The sequence below is a fragment of the Hemiscyllium ocellatum genome, chromosome 1 (genome assembly GCF_020745735.1).
Source record: "Hemiscyllium ocellatum isolate sHemOce1 chromosome 1, sHemOce1.pat.X.cur, whole genome shotgun sequence".
In the NCBI taxonomy this organism is placed as follows: Eukaryota; Metazoa; Chordata; class Chondrichthyes; order Orectolobiformes; family Hemiscylliidae; genus Hemiscyllium; species Hemiscyllium ocellatum.
The window spans coordinates 98352881-98377969 of record NC_083401.1 but is presented as its reverse complement, the minus strand read 5'-3'; the positions used below and the strand labels follow the sequence as shown (position 1 = coordinate 98377969).

The window sequence follows — 25089 nt, the reverse complement described above, 5'->3', positions numbered from 1 at the left end:
CAGGGAAAGTCCCGGATGATTGGAAGATCGCTGTTGTAACCCCATTGTTCAAGAAAGGATCAAGACAAAAGATGGAAAATTATAGGCCAATTAGCCTAACCTCGGTTGTTGGTAAAATTCTAGAATCTATCGTTAAGGATGAGGTTTCTAAATTCTTGGAAGAGCAGGGTCTGATTAGGACAAGTCAACATGGATTTAGTAAGGGGAGGTCATGCCTGACAAACTTGTTAAAATTCTTTGAAGAGGTGACAAGTCGGTTAGACCAGGGAAACAGAGTGGATGTGGTCTATCTAGACTTCCAAAAGGCCTTTGATAAGGTGTCACATCGGAGGCTGCTGAGTAAGGTGAGGACCCATGGTGTTCGAGGTGAGCTACTGGCATGGATTGAGGATTGGCTGTCTGACAAAAGGCAGAGAGTTGGGATAAAAGGTTCTTTTTCAGAATGGCAGCCGGTGACAAGCGGTGTCCCACAGGGTTCAGTGTTGGGGCCGCAGCTGTTCACGTTATACATTAATGATCTGGATGAAGGGACTGGGGGCATTCTAGTGAAGTTTGCAGATGATACGAAGATAGGTGGACAGGCAGATAGTACTGATGAAGTGGGGAGGCTGCAGAAGGATCTAGACAGTTTGGGAGAGTGGTCCAGGAAATGGCTGATCAAGTTTAATGTGAGCAAATGCGAGGTCTTGCACTTTGGAAAAAAGAACACAAGCATGGACTACTTTCTAAACGGTGAGAAAATTCATAAAGCCAAAGTACAAAGGGATCTGGGAGTGCTAGTCAAGGATTCTCTAAAGGTAAACAAGCAGGTTGAATCCGTGATTAAGAAAGCGAATGCAATGTTGTCATTTATCTTAAGAGGGTTGGAATATAAAAGCAGCGATGTGCTACTGAGACTTTATAAAGCTCTGGTTAGGCCCCATTTGGAGTACTGTGTCCAGTTTTGGGCCCCACACCTCAGGAAGGACATACTGGCACTGGAGCGTGTCCAGTGGAGATTCACACGGATGATCCCTGGAATGGTATGTCTAACATACGAGGAACGGCTGAGGATCCTGGGATTGTATTCATTGGAGTTTAGAAGGTTAAGGGGAGATCTAATACAGGCATACAAGATAATACATGGCTTGGAAAGGGTGGACGCTAAGAAATTGTTTCCGTTAAGCGGGGAGACTAGGACCCGTGGACACAGCCTTAGAATTGGAGGGGGTAAATTCAGAAGAGAAATGCAAAGACATTTCTTCAGCCAGAGAGTGGTGGGCCTGTGGAATTCATTGCCGCAGAGTGCAGTGGAGGCCAGGACGCTAAATGTCTTCAAGGCAGAGATTGATAAATTCTTGATGTCACAAGGAATTAAGGTCTACGGGGAGAATACTGGTAAGTGGAGTTGAAATGCCCATCAGCCATGATTAAATGGCGGAGTGGACTCGATGGGCCAAATGGCCTTACTTCCACTCCTATGTCTTATGGTCTTAAGTGAAGAAAAGATTTGGAACATATTGTTATTTCTATTTTGTCACAACATAAAACTTTAAAAATTGAATTTTAGATTACTGGATTTTAATTATCACACAGTAAAGTTATCCTATCCTGCCAAAATGACGTACCATATGCATTAGGTGGGATACGGTAAAGGTAGACAGATTGAAAACATGCACAAGGTCAGATAGGGGTGCTCAGAACAGAGTCAAGTGCAAAGCACTATAAGAGTACGGTGTTACCTAGATTGCAAGGTCAGACAACTAAATAGGAAAGAATCAAAATCGAACATAAAAATAATAAATCCCAGATCGTTTGAAGAATGAGGGAGGATCTCATAGAAGCCTATAAAATCTTCACAGGACTAGACAGGTTAGGTGCAGGAAGGCTGTTCCAGATGATGGGAGAATCTAGACCAGGGGTCATAGTTTAAGGATTGGGGATGTGTTTTAGGACTGAAATGAGGAGAAATTTCTTCACCCAGAAAGTGGTTTAGGCTAAAACATCATGTGTTTTCAAATAGGAGGTAAATATATCTCTTGTAGACCAAGGGATCAAGGGATCTGATGGGAGGATGGGATTAGGATATTGAGCTTGATGATCAGCCATGATCATATTGAATCGAGGAGCAGTTTCGAGAAATCAAATGGCCTTTTCCTGCTCCTATCTTCAATTTTCTATGTTTCATCTATCCTCAGGCTTCCCCCAACCCACCTTAACTAGAATTCAATCCTGACAACCCACCTGACCCACCTGACCCACCTTTCACCCTATGTCCTAACTTCCTCACATCTGTCCTCCTAACACTATATTTCATCAGCATTCCTCACTTTCATACTCATTTAACTCCCCCATACTTATTCACCAACATAATCCCATGGTGATTGCTGATAGTGAGCAATTCAAGCCAACGTATCAGTCCATTACATAAAATAAGATCTGGAGAAATATATTTTCTTTTTCTTCATTCTTTCATGGAGTGAGAGCAGTGCTGGGCAAGCATTGTTGCCCATCCTAATTGTCCTTCAACTGAGTGACTTGCTCAAGCCATTTAAAAGAGTAGTCAATGTTAGTTCCAGTAAAAATTGCTTATTAAAATCTACTGGGAACCATATCACTTAAGAGGTACCAAATCCAAAGCAGTATGTTGTTGGGGATAATTCAATGACTTAATCCCTTTATGGACAGAGTGAAGTTTTAACTCAGTAACTCTGGTGAGAGACACCAAATAACTCAAGTTAATTCATGGTCTGTACCATTTGTATACAAAGAACAAAGACTAAAGAACAACTCAGCACAGGAACAGGCCTTTTGGCCCTCCAGGTTTGCGCCAATGCATTTTGCCCTTTCATACTTAAACTGTCTTCACTTACAGGATCTGTATCCCTCTACTCCTTTCTATTCATATATTCATTCAGGTGTTTCCTGAATGCTGCTATTGTAGCTGCTTCCACCACCACCTCTGACAGTGCTTTCTAGGCACTCAATATCTTTTGTCTGAAAACATGCCTCACACATCTCTAGGGTGTAGGTTTGCTCGCTGAGCTGTAAGTTTGATATCCAGACGTTTCATTACCTGGCTAGGTAACATCATCAGTGGCGACCTCCAAGTGAAGCGAAGCTGTTATCTCCTGCTTTCTATTTATATGTTTGTCTTGGATGGGGTTCCTGGGGTTTGTGGTGATGTCATTTCCTGTTCATTTTCTGAGGGGTTGATAGATGGTATCTAGATCTATGTGTTTGTTTATGGCATTGTGATTGGAGTGCCAGGCCTCTAGGAATTCTCTGACATGTCTTTGCTTAGCCTGTCCCAGCATAGATGTGTTGTCCCAGTCGAAATGTTGGTTTTTTTCATCTGTGTGTAGGGCTATGAGGGAGAGAGGGTCGTGTCTTTTTGTGGCTAGCTGGTGTTCGTGTATCCTGGTGGCTAACTTTCTTCCTGTTTGTCCTACGTAGTGTTTGTGGTAGTCCTTGTATGCCCTAACACAAAATTCCATCAACCCCTCAGAAAACGAACAGGAAATGACATCACCACAAACCCCAGGAATCCCATCCAGGAGAAAGATATAAATAGAAAGCAGGAGACAACAGCTTCGCTTCACTTGGAGGTTGCCACTGATGATGTTACCTAGCCAGGTAATGAAACGTCTGGATATCAAACCTACAGCTCAGCGAGTAAACCTACACCCTAAACCTCAACCTGAGCTACAAACCTTCACAAACCTTGCTCACACATCTCTTTTAAACTTCCACCCCCAACATCTTTAACCTGTGTCCCTAGTCATTGATCACTTCACTCTGGGGAAAAAGTCTCATACTTTCCACTCTATTTGCCTATTGGTCTGGTGGCAGTTAGGGCAGGTAGAGGAAGTTTTGGGGGGGGGGGGTGTACTGTGCAAGCTTGAGAGTTCAAGTCACTCTGGAAGGGGACATGACTTAGAGGAAGGAAGTGAATGTACTGTAGCCAAATCTGCAGATGACACAAAATAGACGGAATGGCAGCTTGTGAGAGGGATATAAACAGTTTACAGAAAGATACTGTAAACACATCTACAACACATAGAGACTTGTGGGGGAATTGAGCACAAAAAATAAAAAGGTATCACAGGTACTCAGGAAGGCAAATAGAATGTTAGTCCTTATTTAAAGGGGGTTGGTGTATAAGAATAGGAAAGTCTTAATGCACCTGTATAAAATGCTGGTGAAACCATGTCTGAAGTACTGGGAGCAGTTTTGATTCCCTTATTTAAGGAAACATATTATTTCATTGGAAGCAGTTCTGAGAAGGTTCATTAAGATGATCTGATATGGAAGGATTGTTTTATGAGCAAAAATTAAACAGACTGAGACTATACTCACTGCAGTTTAGAAGAACAAGAGGTGATTTCATTGAAGCATAGAGGATTCTTAAGAGGCTTGACAGGGTAAATGCTGAGAGGATGTTTCTCCTCATGGAGAGTCTAAGACCAGAGGACATAATCCCAGAATAAAGGCCAATTTAAGCCAGATGAGGAAAAATGTCTTCACTCAGAGGGTCGTGAGTCTGTGGAACTCTTGTTATAGAGAGCTGTGGAGACAGATTTCTTGGGCGTATTTAAGTCTAAGACAAATTCTTCATCAGTAGGGGAATCAAGGGTTATGGAAAAAAGGCAGGAATGTGGCTATAAGGAATGTTGGTTTCAGCCATGATCCTACTGAACAGTGTAATAGGCTTGAGGGGCCGAACAAATTATTCCTATTTTCTATTTCATATGGTTGTGTAGGAATTCCCATACAAATTTAGGGTCAGTACATGAAATGGTTACTGCCTATGTCATAGCTGGTAGGAGACTTGGATACTGTTTTTTTTCTTTTAAAGTATGATCAGAACAAATATTTAAATTTAAATCTTGCAGTTTCTGATAACAATACTGTACGATTCTCACAGATTCTCAGTTTCAGACCTGTCTAACTAATGCTTTTCATCTAGATATTAAGCAGCAGGAAGTTTACTTGTCACATCTGAGTACAATGTAATTTAATTATATAAATTTTATATTGCAACAAACATGCTAAATGAAGTTTATTCTTACCCATGTTTGTCCCTCGCTTTCCACCAGTGAGGATCAAGTTTTTCAAGAATAACATATTCTTCATATCTCCTGACATTCAGATCAGTGGATTCTCGGGCCCAAAAATCATACAGGGCGATCACCTTGACTTCCGTGCCCTCCTCATCATCACTCGGAGGTGGTGGTGGAGGCTTCCTTCTTGACGGGACCCCTACTGACCTGTTGGCCTGAATACAACTCCAAGATTAAAGCCAAATTCAACAGTGGCTTTTCTGTTATTCTATGCCAAAATTCACTTGACTGTAAACAAATAAAAACAGAAACTGCTGAAGAAACTCAGCAGGTCAGGCAGTATCTGCGGAGAGAAGACAGAGTTATTGTTTCGAGTTCTGTGACCCTTCTTCAGAGCAGACAATACTTCGCTAAAGGCACATTATTCACATTTTTAAAGAACTTTGTGAAAAGTTTCAAAGGCACACTGCTTACAGTCTTTGGCACAATGGGTGTATCTTATGCATGTATGCGTCACCGTTTGTTTCAACATTAACTATTTACATTTGAGATGCATTTACTAATGTAATATTACAATAATATCCTTGAGTTAAGGGGATCTCTTTCAGGAAACCTCCTACTACTTGCCAATAACTGCACTCCTTCAGGGGCGGCATAAAAATGTAACATATTTAATACACAGTTCAAGAAATCAAATTATTCAATAACAATTTCAATGTCTTCCTAATATTCAGGAGATGAACTTATATAAGGAATTCTTTCCTTTGTCTTAAGAGACTTTGACAAAAAAGCAGTCCAAATGCCGAAAAGTACTTACGTGACTTCATTATCATTCATCAGTTACACTACTCAAGCACCCAGAAGAACCTCACCCAAGGATGCTTTGAAAACAGACAGAAACAATGCACCAACTCTTAAAATGTCTGTATAAAAAAAATAATTTCATACAATCCCCATAGTGCAGATAGAGACCATTTGGCCCATCGAGTCTGCACCAACTCTCCAAAGAGCATCCCTCCCAGGCCCATGCCCCTCCCTAACCCAGTACCCCACAGTTATCATGGGTTAATCTAACCAACCTACACATCCCTTAACGCTATGAGCAATCCAGCTTCCCTGCACATCTTTGGATAGTGCGTAGAAAGCCACACAGACACAGGGAGAACGTGCAAACTCCACAGAGATAGTCACCTGAGGTTGGAATCAAACCTGGGTCTGAACTGACATTTCTAGCCCCAAATGTTAACCTGCCACAATTTAGTGTTAGAACATTCTTTTTTCTTTTCAAAGCATTAATGTATCAATTTAAAAATAAGGTTCACATGTTAGAATCATTAGCTGCACATATCCTACAAACAACAAGGAGCTAAACAAAGGAGATTTCTGTGAGTTATTTGCTTCGCTGGAAAATTAATGTATAATGGAAGGAATTTATGGATATTTTCTTGTTCACTTGCTCAGACAAGTAATGACACACCCCTGTAGCAGGTGGGACTTGAACCTGGATCTTCTGGCTTAGAGGTATGGACACGACCACCGTACATTAACAAAAAAAATCAACAAAAGGTTTCATTCAGGGACATGAACTCAGACCTTCTAGCCTGGAGGTAGAAGTATAACCACTGCACCACACACAGGAAATCCTCAGTCCAAGACTGGGAATTTACCAGGCTGTGGCAGTGAGAACACGGAATCCTATCCATTAGCCTGCTATGAAAGATTCAGAGGAAATTATATATCTTGCCAGATGTAACATTGGAGCTCTGTGGTGAATGGGGGCAGGACATGTCTCACCCCAGGGTCAGCTGTATCCAATGAAAGCCATGCTTCTGGCTATCCTGCTATCCCTCACATGATACAGCAGTTCAGCTGAGTTACAAAAACTTTACATTTAGGAGGACTAAACAGATTAATAAAATTAGCCATAATAGATGTTTTGCTTTGGATATTTAAAAGGAACAACTATAATACTACTTCTTTATGTAATATATATGCAGTTAATATTTATTTGTGCTGCCTAAGTATTCTATTGTCATATGGAAGTTTTCAGTGTTAATATGTAACCTCAGGTAAGCCTCCAGAAGCATTCAATGATTTGGTTTAATAAGGAAATTTGATCATGGTTACCAGCACAACTATATTGTACTACTTTGGTTTTTATATGTGGCCAATCAAAAATAAAAATTGCTTCCATGTAACGGTTATAAATTATAAGTCAAAAAACACATAGACTCTTATGCATGAGTTTTGTCTCATTAAATACATCATGAATATATATCAAAAGCATATCACCTACTCGGTAAATATTTGAAGGATATGATGTTTGACCATTATTCAAAGGATAACCATCCATGAGATCTGCATTATCATCTAAACTCACTTGAGTTGTCACTGCACTGAAATTAAATTGAAAAATAAACAAATTAACATAACATTGAAGATATTATTATCAGCTGTATTAGTTCAAGGAAAGTAGAAAAGTATTTTTAGCTGGAAGGAAGTTGAAAAGTTGGGCTTACCGTTTCTGAACAGAGCAACAACAGCAAAACACTGACTGGATGGTATGATCTGCAAAAACATGAGATTTCAATGTAACCACAATTCTTCATTGCAAAAAAAAGTACATTTCAAGAAAGGCAAAAGCTCAACAGATATTGGAAATCAAAAACTAAAATTCCAGACAACACACTGTAGTTATATGTTAATTGACCTGTTGTGTGTTTTCAATATTTTCTACATTTAATACCTTGCATGTCTTTGCTTTTATAATGTGGTCTTTATATTGAGGTCATTGATCAGACATCACCGGAAATCTTGTGAGGTGCAATCAAACGTTCTGTTTGATGCTATATGGTTAATTATATTAATGGGTGAGCCCAATGACCGTGCCGTTTCTCCTCATTTTTAAAGAGTATCGTGAGCATTAATCAGAAATGCATTGTTTCCATTTTCGTCTTCATTTTAGGACCTGTCTGTCACGTCACATCATCTATTTATATTATAGCTAGTATGGTAGCCAGTAATGAATTAATTCTGAAGTTCGCTTTTAAAGTTGTATATGTGGAACTACAAACAGAAAGGTTATTCTAAAATTACACTCACATTGCTAAATTTCTTTTAGGAATCCAAAAAAAAATGACTTATTAAGAGATGAGTTGAGTTCCATTTAATTGTGAGTTTAAGGCCCTGAAATTACAAGCCAGAACCAAAGCAATTAAAGGCAATCACTAGTAAGTATTAAATTTGACACAAAACCCAATTCCATTCTGATTCTGCAAAGAACCACCAGTGGGGATAGGAAGCAAGCAACTCTACCGTCTGTACATAATAAAAGAAAAAGCCATTCTAATAAACTCTGTCACTCACCAACCACTTCACCATTCCTCACCCAAACCCTACCTTTGTATCTGTCCCTGGATAAATTATCCCATAGTTCACTTCCAATTAGACTTTCAATCCCAATTATCCATTCTCCATAACATTTCATCAGCTTCTAATCATTCAACCACATTGTCACTTTTGGCTTTGTCTTAGTCCCGAGAAAGATCATTACTTTCAGTTGAAGAAGTCATATCAGACTTGAAAAGTCAACTCTGCGTCTCTCCACAGGTATGTCCATTCCACTGAGTTTTTCCAGCACTCTCTGTTTGTTTCAGATCCCCAGCATCGGCAGTAGTTTTAATATTCAACTGAAGCCTCAATCAACCACACCCATCACTGCAATGTTTTAAATTCCTTCCACATTGTTTCACTGATTTGGCTTTGCTACTGAAGCCACATGCTGAATTGTCAGCTAAAAACTGCTGAGTGGCCTGTTTATTCAGCTTCACTGATCAATCAAAATTTCAGGTTAAATTCTTTTAAACTCAGCATTCAGGGGGCTGCCTTTAGGCAAAAGTTATTTGCAATCCTGAATGTCATGACAACACTGTCTCACAAGAATTCTAAGTTGGGGTCTCTTTTAAGTCTGAGCTTGCTCACACACTTAAATGTAATCTTGAATTTGTAAAACTGCACAAAGTCCACCACATTCTGGATACAATTTCTGGTTAACATGGTTAAGTAGAAACTTCATATTGTAATTGCTCTGTCATCTATCTGCCCTAAGTTCATTACTACAGTCTTGTAGGAGCAGGTAGCCCATCACAATAAAACAACTCTGCTGTTACCATAAAAATGTTCTGGTCAGCTAATTACATATAAATTCTGAAGAAGAATCATACAACTCTCAAAATGTTAACTCTGTTTCTCTCCCCATTGCTCCTGCCAGACCTGCTGAGTTTCTCCAGATTTTCAGGTCTTATTTCAGATTTTCAGCACCTGCAGCACTACTTTAATACAGACTTTAACTTTATCCACTCAACAATCCATCAATCTGCAGGAAAGCAAATTATATAAACCTCTTGAGGCCAAGTTCCAATAACTCCAGCTGATTAATGTAAATTAAAGATAAAATGCTACGGATGCTAGAAACCTGAAATAAATGTAGAGAACATTGGAGAAACCCTGCAGTCCTGGCAATAGCTGTGAAGGGGAAAACGGAGTTCACTTTTCATGTCCCATATGACTTTTCCAAAGAAGGTTTTCCAACTTTTTATTTTTAAGATAAAGTCTGTGTTGTGACTTAAATGTGATGAATGTGTTGAAGAGAGTGAAGGCCAACTCTCCTAAATAAACACAGCCACCAGGGTAAAAACAAGGTCTAACAGGGGGGTACGGGCTTGCACCTTTGTACAAATTTCTTTCTCCAGTTCTTTTTATTAGATCACTCTGGGTTGGGGTCAGGGGCTGGGAGGGGCATGCAGGTGGTGACAGTCTCTACCACTGGTGTCATCACAATAAGCTATCTTTGCATTGAGATCTAGGCAACCTTGAGTAACCTGCTCAAGAAATGGTCAGCAGCTCACGTTTGATAATGATTTTTCACAAACAGGACTTGTCTTACATCCCTGTCAATTTGCACGTTAATCATCAGAAGCAAAATAACCTTGCCTCAGACACATTTTAAGTTGGACGCATCAGGCAAAAATATTTTAATGCAGCAACTAAATAACTGAATTATTTACAATAGACCTTTCCACCTAGAGCCTCAAAACAAAACTTTGAGAATGGACCTTCGATAGACAATGTAAGAAGAGGTGATAATGGATCTGCAGCCCACAATACCACTGCTTGAATCTTAAACATTGTTGTATCTAACAAATGGCCTGTCTGTTATCACTCATCTCACATAAAGTTGAAAATTTGGTCCTTACAATTTCAGAGCAAAGCTATTTTTGTTATTAATTGTAATTATAGCCAGAAACTACTTCCTGGCCACTGACAGAGCCAAATGAATTCATACAGTTTATTAGGAATTTAAACGTTTTTGACAGTTTCAATTGACCACATCCTTCGCTGCAAGGACTTTATGCTGACTGTGCTGAATCAGATCAAATCAGTCTTTATTATATTGTTTTACAGCATAAAGTCCACATACAGTTTGACTAAATTTCACAATATATTGGGGAGCAAGGGTGAGGATCCCATTGACATAGATTTTATTTATCAATGCTGGAATCTGAGAACTCATTCCAGCAATTAGAACATATCCAAAAAAATGCCTGGATAACTCCAATGATATTTTGTACAGCACTCAGAATATTTTGTAATAAATTATTCTTTTGGAATCAGGAACAGAATGGGGACATGAGGACACGGAACTAAAGATATAGTTGAAGAAAACTGTTTTGAGATTTTTGGAAGCAGGAAGTCAGATGAACTGGACTAGAAAAGGGGAAACAAGAATCCTCTTCCCATGGTAGATACAATGTCGTTCACTGCTAAACAGTTTATAGCAAAATCATTGGTCTCATGCAAAGTATTTTCCATTTGGTATAGAAAATTAGAAGTCTTAATACAAGTATACAGATTTGGACAGAAAACAGATAATTAAGGAAAATTTGTAAATATAATCAAAACATCTTGACTTCTAAAATACATGTGAAACTTAATACATTTCAGATTTGTATAATACTTGTGGTTAGATTTGTAATTCCTTTGATTTGGACTCAGTAAAGTTTTGGAAGATTATTACAAATACTGCAGATTTTGCAGTCTCAGAAAAAGCAGCTTAAATGTTGATCTGATTTCAGCTACATTACAGTGGCAGACAAAAAGCCTAGCCCACTGGGTTATCACCAAATTGGTCCAATCTACCTGTGACATGTGCCAGATGCTGCCACTAATCGAGGCCTGGGAGATGGTTGTCCTACTTTCAAACCACCTCATTGAATTCATACCTCTGGATTTGACTGTCCCAATGTATTTCTGACCAGCATGCCATATCCTAACATTTATAAACATGATGTCATCCCAATATTGCTGCCCATCTCCTATCTTTCACCAAACAGCGTTAACTTATTATCTCTGTACTCATTGATATACGCTTTTGAAATTTCATCCTTGTTTTCAAGACTTTCTGTGGCCTCTCTCCTCTTTACCTTTGTAGTTTCCTTCAGACGTAAACCCTTTAAGTCATCAGCCTTCAACTAATTTTGTCTTATTCAACATTCCCTGGTTTTAATCATTCTTCCCATCTGATGCAGAGACTGTAAGCTCTGCAAAAAAGACCTCGAGCTTCCAGTTTCCTGCTACTTCAATACACCACCTTGGCCAACATCTCGGTCTCAGGCTTGCTGCAGAGGTCCAGTGAAGCTCAGCGCTAGCTAAAAGAACAGCACCTTGCTTTCTGCTTCGGAACTCTGCAGCCTTCTGGACTCAATATTGAGTTCAACAGTTTTAGGGCTTGAGCATCTTTTCCCATGTACTCACCCCAACTCCTACACATTGTCATCACACAGTCTGTTAGTACACACACTAATAATGCCTATTAGCAGCTATTCATTCTCTCAGGCTGACTGTTATCCATTCTTTTGTTTGTCCAATTGTTCTTCTCTCTCTTTGGGCTCTAGCTCCATGTATCGTTTACTTCTTACCCCCTAACCTCACCCTATCTTCTGCATAAAAACCAACTTTTTTCCAAGGTATCATTTGTTCTGAAGAAGGGTCACTGGATCCAAAACGTTAAGTCTAATTTCTCTCCACAGATGCTGCCTGATCGGCAGCTTTTCCAGCAATTTCTGTTTGGGTTACTGTATGTTCCAAACATACCATGGAAACCTCTTTGCCACTCTATCTCACTTTATTCTTTTATGATCCTTTATAAAACCTCCTCCTTTGGCAAAAAATATTTAGAAATTTGCTCTAGTTTCTCCTTTTATGACTCAATGTCACAGTTTGTACGTTGCACACCTATAATTGTTTTTACTACATTAAAGGTATGATATAAATACAAGCTGTTATTAATATTCATAAAAATCAAAACTTCTGTTTGCAAGTAGTAAAGGAAATTGTCATTCATTCAATTATTGTAAAAAGAATCAGAAATCTTACATAAGGACTCTAAAACAAACAACAAATGTAATCTTCCAAAACACATCATGAATTGCACTATAAATAGTGATGAGGAGTATTTTTATGTTTTGACTTGTTTAATTAACTGACACATCAAGCACAAATAAGAAATCAAATCTGCAAAATGCTGCTGAATCCTGATTTGACCAAAAACAAACAATGTAACCAGTCTTAGTATGTGCCACATAAATTTTACATGGTTTCACTGTCTTGGAAAGCTTTTCTCAAATAAAAATGAACACAGCTGTTATAGATTCAAATAAAATTGGAACTTTGAGTCTTTTCTTCCAGTAAATTTCAAGAATATGTGATGTTTGTTGTAATTCATCATGTTTTTATTCTCAGACCTTTCAAGAAGTCAGTCTGGGACACTTGCCCCATAATATTGCATTGGATCTTCTGCCAAAGAAGTAGGCAAAAGTGACCAATGCTGACAATCATGCTCCACTTGAGCCTTCTTCCATCTTTCCGCTTTCAAATTTAACATTGTACCCTTTTATCCCTGCAGCCTCATGTTTGTCTAGCTTCTCTTTAAATACATCCATAGTATTTATTTCAACACTCACACTGGTAGCAAGTTCCACCATCACACCACTCTTTGGGTAAAGAAGACCTGTCTAAATTCCCTATTGGATTTCTTGGTATTGATCTTGTATTGATTGTTTCTATTTAGCTGTTCCCTGAAATTTTTGTGATCGTTTTCATCAAGTTATAAAGTGAATGGTATATTTTAGGTTCAAACCCATGAAGATGTTAACATTTTAGATATGACACGTCAGCGCCACCATCCAGGATATAGGTTTCTAATTATAACTAAACTCGTAGGAGGTATAACTTTAGTTTCGTACTGTTGATGTCATCGGTAAATGGAACATTAACAATCAGAGATAAATGATAAAAAATGACAGATTACTTGATGGGTTTTTTTTGTGTTAATATGGTTTGGTACCGCTAGGAAATGAAAATATTATTTATAATCATTCTTCTTCAATCAATAATAAATTTAACTAAAAAATAACAACAGAAACCAAGCAAACCACATAATTATCCTAGCTTTCTAATATTTCATTGACCTTTAGTAGCACTTACAAAACTGCCTCGAGCTGCTTCTCCATTTAACAATGTTGGTCAAATGGAGCTGATTTATGTTTTACTCCTAGAGTCATAGAGTCATGCAGCACAGTCCAACCAGTCCAGGCCAGCCATAATCCAAAATTAAACCAATCCCACCTGCCTGCATTTAGCCCATATCCCTCCAAACATTTCTTATTCATGTACTTACCCAAACATCTTTTAAATGTTGCAACTGTACTGGCATCCACCATTTCTTATGGAGATTCATTCCACACACAGTTAGAAATCACACAACCCCAGGTTATAGTCCAACAGGTTTATTTGAAAGTACTAGCTTTGAACTCTGCTCCTTCAGGTACACAACTACCTGATGAAGACACAGCAGTCTGAAAGCTTGTACTTGCAAATAAACCTGTTGGGCTATAACCTGGGGTTTATGATTTTTAACTTTGTCCACCCCAGTCCAACATCAGCACCTTCAAATCATTCCACTACTCTCTGTGTAAAAAAATTGCCCCCATGTCTTTTTTAAATCTGTATCTTTTCACCTTAAAAATATGCACCTCAGACTTGAAATGCCTCACCCTAGGGAAAAGACACCTGCTATTCATCTTATCTGTATCCCTCATGATTTTATAAACCTCTATAAGCTCACCTCTCAACTTCCTATGCTCCAGTGAAAAAATTCCTGACCTATCCAACCTTTCCTTATAACTGAAACCCTCAATTCTCAGAATCATCCTGGTAAATCTCTTTTGAAATCTTTCCAACTTAATATAAAATCCCTCTTATAGCAGGGAGACCAGAAATGGACACAGTATTCCGAGACACCTCACCAATGTCCTGTATTACCTCAACATAATGTCCCAACTCCTATACTCATAGGTGTGAATAATGAAAGTAAACATCTTAAATGCCTTTTTAACTACCTTATCTACATGTGAAGCAAATTTCAAAGAATTATCTACCTGAACCTCTAGATCTCTCTGTTCTACATCACTACCCTACTTTTAATTGTATAATTCCTGTTATAACTATTTGGATTCCTCTACTGCTCAGTGGAACTGCTTTATATATGCAGCTTCTCAGATAATCCAGGTTTTGTACATGTTCTAGATGGCATTTAATATGTGACTCTATCCTATTATCTGATTTCCATACATAAATGGGGATCACTGGTTAATTAGCACATGCACCACTGTAACTGTGAAACAGAGACTGGTGGGACTGTGTCCTGAGTTCAAAGCAACCAACACGGTTCAGAGCAGGAATAGAGTCTGGGACTATATTTGCCGATGTGGTTTGATGTTATAACAACAAGTATGATTGAGCTAGCACAGAGCTCTTGGGGATTACAAATTTCATTCCAGCATAAAAAGGCTACTATTTTGAATTTGAGCAATTACTGCGTATGTTTTTGTTTTTTAATATCACTTTCTTTAAGTGGAATAATTATATTAAATAGTTTTTTGTCTCTCTCCTGCTTGTAGTATGTATTGTTTCTTCCTGCATTCAGAACTGGTAAATCTGACCCTGAAAATTCCTATAAATATTGATAATGCAATGTTTGACACTTCAGTAATATATTCAGTAAAATCTGACAGATCACAACTCTTCATGGAGTCTGAGAACACAGACATGGGGTACCCTTTCTCTATTGGCTCTGAAATAGGACTACTGCCACCTGAGTGCAGATAAAAGAGATTTGTAACCGAGTACCCAGAGCCCTGGCTCCAAAAGACGTGCTTCCTGTATCCAACCAGTAGCAGGTGCATCAGAATGGTTCCTCTTATCACTCCATCTGATTTTCTCACTGTGGAAGGGTTTTTCATCTTTTAACACCTCCTCCCACTGGTCAGGTCTGTAATCAAAAATGCGTGGTTCATGCGTATAACATAATCTACAAATTAAAAACTGTCTTCAATAACGTACTGGTGTCAGGTTTTCCGGCTAAATTCATTAAGATATGCAAAACAATATGCAAAGTAACTCAGCCAACTTGCTGGCAGATTTCATTCATGGAGTACCTTGTTCCCATGTTATTTTTGAATGAGAGATCACCACAAACAACTCATTGCTGCGCATCTGCTGTCCTGTGTTGCTGAGCTCACTTGGTCCCCTACATCTCTAATGCCCAGTCAGAAAGTAAATAACAGTGTGCGAGAGATATCTGATTACTACATTGGGTAAGAAGTTCAGCTTTTCACGGTGCTCCTTGCAGGATTGAAGACATCGGCAAGCTTGGAAATTGTCTTCAGCTAATCAGGGGCAGATGTTCGAACCATCAAGGTGGTGTAAATTAAGCTGCCACAGGCTGATAGGGTCTCTGGAAAAACATCAAAGGAACCTTGTCAGTTCTGTAGGGATCTCCCAAGGGAATCAGGGGCTCTTCCAACATTTAAGGGGGCATCCTCAGCCTCCTCATTTAGGGAGAGCTTCCCACCCACTGAATACTGCCACCTAATTCAAGGCCTGAAGCCACTCATGGCAGTCAGTGCCAGTACAAGCAGAGTCTATAGTGGCACTGAACCAACCAGAGGGCCAGGAATCTAGAAAAGGCACAGTAGGGATTATAGGAGAAAGTGAGGACTGCAGACGCTGGAGATCAGAGCTGAAAATGTGTTGCTGGAAAAGCGCAGCAGGTCAGGCAGAATCCAAGGAACAGGAAAATCGATGTTTCGGACATGAGCCCTTTTTCAGGAATTATGGGATTATGTTGGGGACTGTGTCTTTCATTGGCTCCTCACTTCCTGATGCCAAGTCCCAGAATCAACCCTGGGTAACCAACACTAAGAGATCTCGTACCACCAACAGGATTTGCTGGATGTAGAAAAGCCATGCAGCTCTTTTTACTTACCTAAAGATTTACTAAATTTCAAAGGCCTCGACGCTAATAGGTGTTGATTAACTCTTTGAGCCTGATTGACAGTCTGCGGATGGTGATCAGAAATCCCAGGTCAGTCCCTTTCAAATTGACTTAATCAGGAGGTTCTCTCACTGCCAAGAAACTGATTGCAAGTCCTCATCCACTATTTGTGGTTCGCACCACAATGGTCAGCATTCTCATTCCTCCATTTAGATGGAAAATATGTGTTGTATATATTAGTGATTTAACTTAAATAGATTGAGCCCAAATTAACTATTGGCAGAATCTATTCTAACCCATATTACTAGTTTCAATTAAATATATAAAAGTAAATTTGAATTAAAACTTTGAATCAGCTGTATATGTCTGAACAGTGGCATTTGCATTCTCTGTTTAGATCTGCTTGTCACGAGCTTTCTATTAGTTTTCTGCTGTCCATTCTCAGAGAACCTAGCCCCCACAGTGGCCTCTCCCAGGTGGATTGAGAGGAGTGTGCTGTGAGTCAGCAAAAATGTGAAGGAGCCTGGGAAGAGTGTACAGCTGTCAGCATCTCTGTGAGGCAGACTGCGCTACAGGAAGGAGAACCTGTGCTTCTGAAACAGCACATGGGAGAGTGTGGGGATAGTAACTTCACAAAGAGCAGGAGAGAAAGTGGAGTCAGCAGCTTCACAAAAAAATATGAGAACGTGGGCCTGCAGCTTCATAAAGAGAAGAGCAACCTGCATAAGAAGAACAGTAACAATGGGGGATGAAAACAGACAGTATACGGTCCCTTCAGCTTCTTCCTCCCTGTAAGAGCCAAAGTGTGACCTCACAGGAAAACAGGTCATTGATTTCTTCTGTGTCTTTCAATTGGCCAATTGGATTAAACCAAGAAATGTCATTACAGCTGAAGAGTACAGTCAAGAAATGTTGTCCTGCCTCACACAGTTGTGAATGGTGATGGATATTTAAACGATTCACTGGAGGAGGAAGGTCTACAATAACAAACATTGAAATTCACAACTGATCTTGGAGAAACCTGTTTGGGAGAGGACACAGCACAGACACAGATAAGTGAAGAGTTTTAAGTCTGGCCTTGGGGTCTTGCAGTAAGCTTGCAGAAGTGAATAGAGTGGGTTCTTTCTTGATTATATGTTTTATTGAGATATCTCTTGATTAAATTTAAAAATATAAGCCACAAGGATTAAGTTAGCCTGGAGCAGTGTTTTGTAAAGGAATAAGACAGGCTATTTACTCGGTCTGCAGAATGGAAGAAGCAAAAATGGTCCTTACTAGAATGAAATGCTGTTGTTGTCGAATGTGGGAGTTTAGAGAGAGTTTACGGGTTACTGAGGATTATATCTACAATAAATGCCGTTGGTTGCGAATCCTATCAGATCGAATGGAACAGTTGGAGAGACAGTTACAGGCAATGAAGAATTTACAAGAGCAAGAGGGTGTGATGGATGGCAGTTATAGGAAGGGAGAAAAGTCACAGATACAGTCACATAGATGGGTTAACTCCAGGAAAGGTAAGAGCGGTAGGCAGGTCGTGCAGGAGTCTTCTGTGGCTATCCAGATTTTAAACAAGTATGCTGTTTTAGAAAATGTAGGGGGTGATGGATTTTCAGGGGAATGTAGCAAGAACAGCCAAGTTTCTGGTATTGAAATTGGCCGTAATGCAATGAGAGGTACATTGGGTTCGAAGCAATCAATTGTCTTGGGGACTCTCTAGTCCAAGGTACAGACAGATGTCTCTGTGGCCAGCAGTTAAAAAGCAGAATGGTGTGTTGCTTCCCTGGTGCCAGGATCAAGGATGTCTCAGAAAATGTGCAGAATGTTTTCAAGGGGGAGAGGAGCCAGCAGTAGGTCATTGTACACATTGGAACCAGCGAGATAGGAAGGGAAAAGGTTTTGATTCTGAAGGGAGAATACAGAGAGTTAGGCAGGAATTTAAAAAGGAGATCCTCAAGAGTAGTAATATCTGGATTACTCCTGGTGCTATGAGCTAGTGACGGTAGGAATAGGAGAATAGAGCAGATGAATGCTTGGCTGAGGAGCTGGTGTATGGCAGAAGACAGAGGGTAGTGGTGGAGAGATGTTTTTCAGACTGGAGGCCTGTGACCAGTGGAGTGCCATAAGGATCAGTGCTGAGTTCTCTACTTTTTGTCATTTACACAAATGATTTGGATGTGAGCATAAGAGGTACAGTTAGTAAGTTTGCAGATGACACCAAAATTGGAGGTGTAGTGGACAGTGAAGAAGGTTACCTCGGATTTTAACAGGATCTTGATCAGATGAACCAATGGGCTGAGGAATGGCAGATGGAGTTTAATTTTGATAAATGCGTGGTGCTGCATTTTGGAAGGGCAAATCAGAGCAGGACTTATACACTTAATGGTAAGGTCCTGGGGAGTGTTGCTGAACAAAGAGACCTTGGAGTGCAGGTTCATAGCTCCTTGAAAGTGGAGTCGCATGCACAAATGAGCTGAATTCCAGAGGTGAGAGTAACTGACTATGACAAGAAAATAGCATTCAACTGAGCATGACATGCAAAACCCTAACAAAATTGGATACAATGAGAATTGAGGGAAAAAAAAATCTCCATTGGTTGGAGTTGTACCTAGTAGAAAGGGTTTGTGGTTTTTGGAAGTCAGTCATCTTTGCTCTAGGACATCTCTGCAGGCCTTCCTTATGGCAGTGTCCCAGGTCTAACCGTCTCCAGCTGCTTCATGCCAGCATAAGGCCAGAAGTGGGGATGTTTGCACGATGTTCAGCACCAGTCATGACTGCTCAGATACTGAATCAGTCCACATTCAAATGCAACAAGAGCTGGACAATATCCAGGCTTGAGCTAATAAGGGGCAAGTGATATTCATGTGCATTATTTTCAATGACAATCTTCAACAAAAGAGAATCTAACCATTGCCCCTTGATATTTGATGACATTACCACTGATTAATCCCCATTGACATTTTCCCATGGCTTATCATTGGAACTGAATTGGACTAGCCATATAAATAGCATAGCTATAACAGCAGGCCAAAAATTGAGGTCTGTGGTGAGTAACTCATTTCCTGTTTCCCCAAAGCCTGTCCACCATCTACAAGGCAGAGGTCAGAAATGTGATGGAATACTCCCCACTTGTTTGGATGCTTGCAGCTTCAACAACATCTCAAGAGAAGTTTGACACCATCCAGGAGAAGGCAGCTCACTTGATTGGTACCCCATTCACCAGCTTCAACATTCAATTCCCTCAGCAGTGATGCTCAGTGACAGTTATGTGTTTCATCCACAAGATGCAGTGCATCAAAGATCCACCTCCAGCCGTACACCATCCTGACCTCGGACTATATCACTGTTCCTTCATTGTCACTGGGTCAAAATCCAGAGAAAAAGCACACAGACACGGGGTGAATGTGCAAACTCCACACAGACAGTCACCTGAGGGTGGAATCAAAACCTGTTCCCTGGTGCTGTGAGGCAGCAGTGCCATCCATACATCTAAATACATTTAACTCCAATATGGGACATTTGACAAGTGATCACGAGGGAAGCCATGTTTCTCTATCTTAATCCTGAACACCAACTAATTATCACATCCTCATTGCAACCTGTTTGTGACAAACTAATTAAACAGATCTGAAAATAAACCTGGTTCTTCCTGATTTGTACAATTTTCGTATAACTGGATAAATCCAGTGTTATTGGAGAAGCTGAAGAAAGACATCATGGAAACAATAGGTTCCAATAAATTTGAATAAAAGCAAAATACTGTGAATGTTGAAAATCTGAAACAAACACAGAGAAGACTGGAGACACTAAGCAGGTCTTACAGCATGTGGAGAAACAAACAGATTTAATGTTTTGAGTTCAAAATGACTCTTCTTCACAACAGGTGACTTTTGAGTTTCTCCAACATTCACTGTTTTTGTTTCCAACAGATTGAGGCTTTTTAACTAATTTGATGGTAGAATAATGTTTTATTATTGACAATGTATCATTTTTGATAGCTTGTGCAGTAACATTTAGGAACATGATCAAAACAATAAAGGGAATAATAAATTTAGCAGGTGTGATATTCAGGATTAAAAGTAGAATAGATTGTTTTCTAATTATGTGTCATAATGAATTTTACAAAGTGCGCTACTGCTGAGCATAAACAAAATGTACATATTTCCATCAGTGTTGTTATCAAGCAGGAAACGAAAACGTAAGATAACCTACAGCATTAGCGGAAACTGCAGTCTTCCTGTCTGTCCATAAAGCAATCATATTGGTTAGAATTGAATCTTCCAGTATTCTGAATAAAGCAGACTGACAGATGGTGATCACGTTTAATCAAAACATCATACAGGGAGAAAACACTGGCATTTAGCAGTTTAAATTGCCTGCTTAATGATAGGAATATATAACATTACATCTTTTAAAAGGACTTGCACTTAAAAGTAGTACTTTTCATGACTGCAGCATGTCTCAAGATGCTTGACAGAAAATTAACTGTCTTTTGAAGCATAATCTACATTGTCACATAGGAATTTTTAAAACAAAAGTCATAAGTGGGAGGTGGACATTGCCAACGAAACCAGCGTTTGTTTCCCATCCGGATTGCTCTTGCAGTGGCAGTGGTAATTTACATTTTGAGCACATATAGTGCAGGGAGTATAGAAAGACTGTCAATACTGTTAGGGTGGCAGATCCAGGGTTTTGAGCTTGCAACTATGAAAGAATAGCAATATATTTCCAAGTTAGGATTTGCTGCTCTTATCCTTCTAGATGGTAGTGGTTCTGTGTTGAAAGATGTGGAGCACCAGAGGCTGAGGGGTGACTTTATAAAGGTTTATAAAATCATGAGGGGTATGGATAGGGTAAATACACAAGGTCTTCTCCCTGGGATGGGGAAGCCCAGAACTAGAGGGCTTAGGTTGAGAATGAGAGGGGAAAGATTTAAAAGGGACCTAAGGGGCAACTTTTTCACGCAGAGGGTGGTGTGTGCATGGAATAAGCTGCCGGAGGAAGTGGTGGAGGCTGGTACAATTACAACATTTAAAAAGCATCTGCATGAGTTTATGAATAGCAAGGGTTTAGAGGGATATGGGCCAAATGCTGGCAAATGGGACGAGATTAGGTTAGGATATCTGATCGGCATGGACGAGTTGGACCAAAAGGTCTGTACATCTCTATTACTCTTATGTTGTCTAAGGAGTCTTAGCAAGTGATTACACTGCAATACAAGGCTGCAACTGTGAGTCAGTAGTAGAGGGAATGTAGAAGGTATCTGAATGGGTGGTAATAAAGCAGATTGCTTTGTTATGGATGGTTTGTAGCTTCATGAGTGTTGTTGGGGCTGCACTCATCCATGCAAGTTGGGAGTATTCCATCATATTCCTGCCTTGGGCCTTGTTAATGATCAATACATTTTCGGGAATCAGGAGCTGAATTACTTTCTACAAGATTCCTAGCCTCTGATCAGCTTTTGTAGCCAAAGTGTTTATTTTGGCTGCTGTAGCTCAGTTTCTGGTTAACATAACTGGCAGCTTGTAGTTAGCTTAGGATTCAATTATAGCAATGCTATTGAATGTCAAGGAGCAATGGTTAGATTCTCACTTCTTTGAGATGGTATTAGCTGGTGCTTACATGGTGTGAAAATGAATGCCACTTAAAAGCCGAAGCCCGAATATTGTCCAGGGCTTTTTGCATATGGACGTGGATTGCTTCAGTATCTGAGAAGTTGTGAATGAAGCAGAATATTGTGAAATCATTGGAGAATATGTCCACTTCTGACTTTATGATGGAGGCAAGATCATTGATGAGCAGTTCAAGATAATTGGACCTAGGACCATTATCCTGAGAAACTCCCACAGAGATGGCATGGAGCTGAGATAATTGCGGATAGATAATTCATATTACTTAATATTGTTATTTTGGTGTTATAATACCTTCAATTAGCTTCTTTTTGTCTTTTAGTGATATCTAATTGAAAATGTGTTTTTTATGTGTTTATGTCTTAGCATTCATGAGTGTATATCATTCATATATTTTCTAGTCTGTGGTAAATCCCTGACCAAATATTATTTTCTTCCCTAATGGTACCAATATAGCCAAACAATTAGATCCAAATTGACTCAAAAATTTAGATCAAAGGTGAAGATAAAGCACAAAATAGAATGTGCAAATTACACAATTGATCTGATCTGATTTGTGCAGTTTATAATTACAAGTATCACTTAATATATCAATATCCTTTGGGCTACCATTCACCAAAACCTAAATGGACCAATCACATAAATGCAGTGGCTGCAAAAGCAGATCAGGAGCAAGAATTTCTGCAGCGAATAACTCAGCTCCTTACCAACATACCTGTACAGCCATTTGGAGGTTAAGCGCAAGACTCTGCTGCACATGGACCTTGAAGATCCACAAAACAGAAATTATAAAGAGGGTGAAAGTTGCTCCTAATATCTCAAAGCCTGTCCACCATCTACATGGCACAAGTCAGGAGTGTGATGGAATACTCCCCACATGCCTTATGAGTGTAGCTCAAGAAACTTGACATTAGTCAGGAAAAGCCATCTCTTTGACTAGCGCCATATCCCTAAACATCCACTCCCCTCACCACCAACGTTTAGCAACAGCCGTGTGTACTATCTAAAGATGCACTGCAGAAATTCACCAAGGCTCGTTAGACAACATCTTTCAAACCCATGCCACTTCCATCTAGAAGGACAAGGACAGCAGATAGATGGGAACACCACCCCCTGCAAGCTCCCCTCCAAGCTATTCTGACTTGGAAATATATCACCATTCCTTTACTGTCACTGCATCAAAATCCTGGAACTCCCTTCCTAACATCATTGTGGCATTAAAACAAATGAAGTGGTTGTCAAAATAAATTTAAGAGTTTGTTAAAAGCAAGAATCAAATTTAGATATTGTTTTTCTGATTCATTCATGGGACATGTGCATGGTTGGCTAGACAGCATTTATTGCCCATCCTTAATGCCCTTGAAAAGGTTAACTGCCTTCTTGAACCACTGTAGTCCACATGCAATGGGTTGACCTACAATGTCAGGAAATTCCAGGAGTTGGACCAAGTGACACTGAAGGAATGACCATATACTTCCAAGTCAGGATGGTGAGTGGCTTGGAGAAGAAGTTACAGATGGTTATGTTCCTTTGCATTTACTGCCCTTGTTCTTCTGGATGGAAGTGATCATGGGTTTGAAGGTGCTGTCTAAGATTGTTTGGTGAATTGAATATTTAAATAAAACTGTAAAAGCAGAAAACAGACTTATTTCATTTTAAATTATTATAAAATATAAATTTAGAAATGTAATTTTTCAGTGTATTTCATTATCATTGACAAGGTCAAACTTTAAACGTTTGAATCAACAGCATTTTGAATTTTCATTATTTATAAGAAAGAAAATGATTTAAGGATTCTTAAATATTGTTTTGCTCAAATTGCTGTATATATTTGACATGGAACCAACACAAATACACTTTTTACAATCTATACCCTGAAAACATTCATTTTTGTTCTTCCTTAGTTCTCTGTCTGAATGCTGGTGTAATTCACAGTGCCACAACCATTACCATGGGTTCAGAATCTACATAACCAGAATAGAGACAAAACTACATGCTGTTTGTACCAAACTGATCCACTCCAGCTGTCCATCCAACAGAACCAATGGGCCCCAAAGGATTCCAGTAGCTTTGACAAAATGCACTTTTACCGTTGCTGTAGTGTGAAGGTATGAATAGCGATGGGAAAGATTCCAACTTACTGTCCATCATATGACTGACTAGGAACCTCACATGTTTATACCACCAGCCATTGCTGAATGTTGGAAAGATTTTGAGGTTGATATTCAATTCAATTCACATAATGAACACATCTCCCTTGGCCTGGATTTGAACTAGCAGATTCTAGGTCAGAGCAAGGAATGTTACCCATTGTTTCACAAGACCTATAATGAATTCTAGTGTACAATGTTTAAACCACTCCACCAATAGAACCTAAAACACAGAAAAAAAATGAACACACGCTGTACAGAGTTTTCATTCTGTTCCTATTACTACTATGTTGAACTTTTCCTCTTTCCTTTGTCTCGTGTTTTTGCTGAAATATAAGAGGTCAATTTACTTACAGGTAGAAAGAATCATCTTATTTCTTTGAATGCAGCTTAAAACATCCCTTTGAATGCTGACTCTTCAAGCCTTTCAATTCCTGTCATGCTGAAAGTTCTGTTTAACTCGTCTGCACATTTTTGAGGCTTCTTGCTGGTAAACTGCATAACTGAGTAACACCCAGGATATGACATAATCATAAAGATTAGAGGTGGTTATACTTCTGCATGTAGGGCACTAGTGAAACCGCATCTGGAGTACCTTGCATGGTCTTGGTCACCTCACTTCACAAAGCATGCAAAAATATTGAAGAGAGTCAAAGAAAGTTCAAAAGACCGAAAGGTAGAATGTGGTGGGGATTTTCTTAAGCAGAAAGGTTAGACTGGCTGAGGTTATATCTGCTGAAATTTAAAAGAGTGAGAGGTAATTTAGTTGAAACATATAAAAAATCCTGAGGAGTTCTGACAGAGTAGATGTTGGGGAAGATGTGGGATAGGTGGGAATATGGATTTGAGGTTACAATCAAATGAACCGTGGTCTT

At 39.4% G+C, this 25089-nt stretch overlaps 1 protein-coding gene across 1 annotated transcript in view; it reads right to left on the bottom strand.

Annotated features, from left to right (window-relative positions):
• Positions 1-24651, bottom strand: part of txk (TXK tyrosine kinase) — a 55491-nt gene extending 30840 nt beyond the window's left edge. Inside the window, exons 1-4 of the mRNA XM_060830933.1 lie at positions 24569-24651; positions 7562-7610; positions 7339-7438; positions 5052-5257 (exon numbers count right to left, since the gene is read on the bottom strand). Of these exons, the coding sequence (XP_060686916.1) occupies positions 5052-5257; positions 7339-7438; positions 7562-7610; positions 24569-24584 (371 nt within the window). The 5' untranslated portion in view covers positions 24585-24651. The remainder of the gene's footprint in view (positions 1-5051; positions 5258-7338; positions 7439-7561; positions 7611-24568) is intronic.
• Positions 24652-25089: the final 438 nt, after the last annotated feature.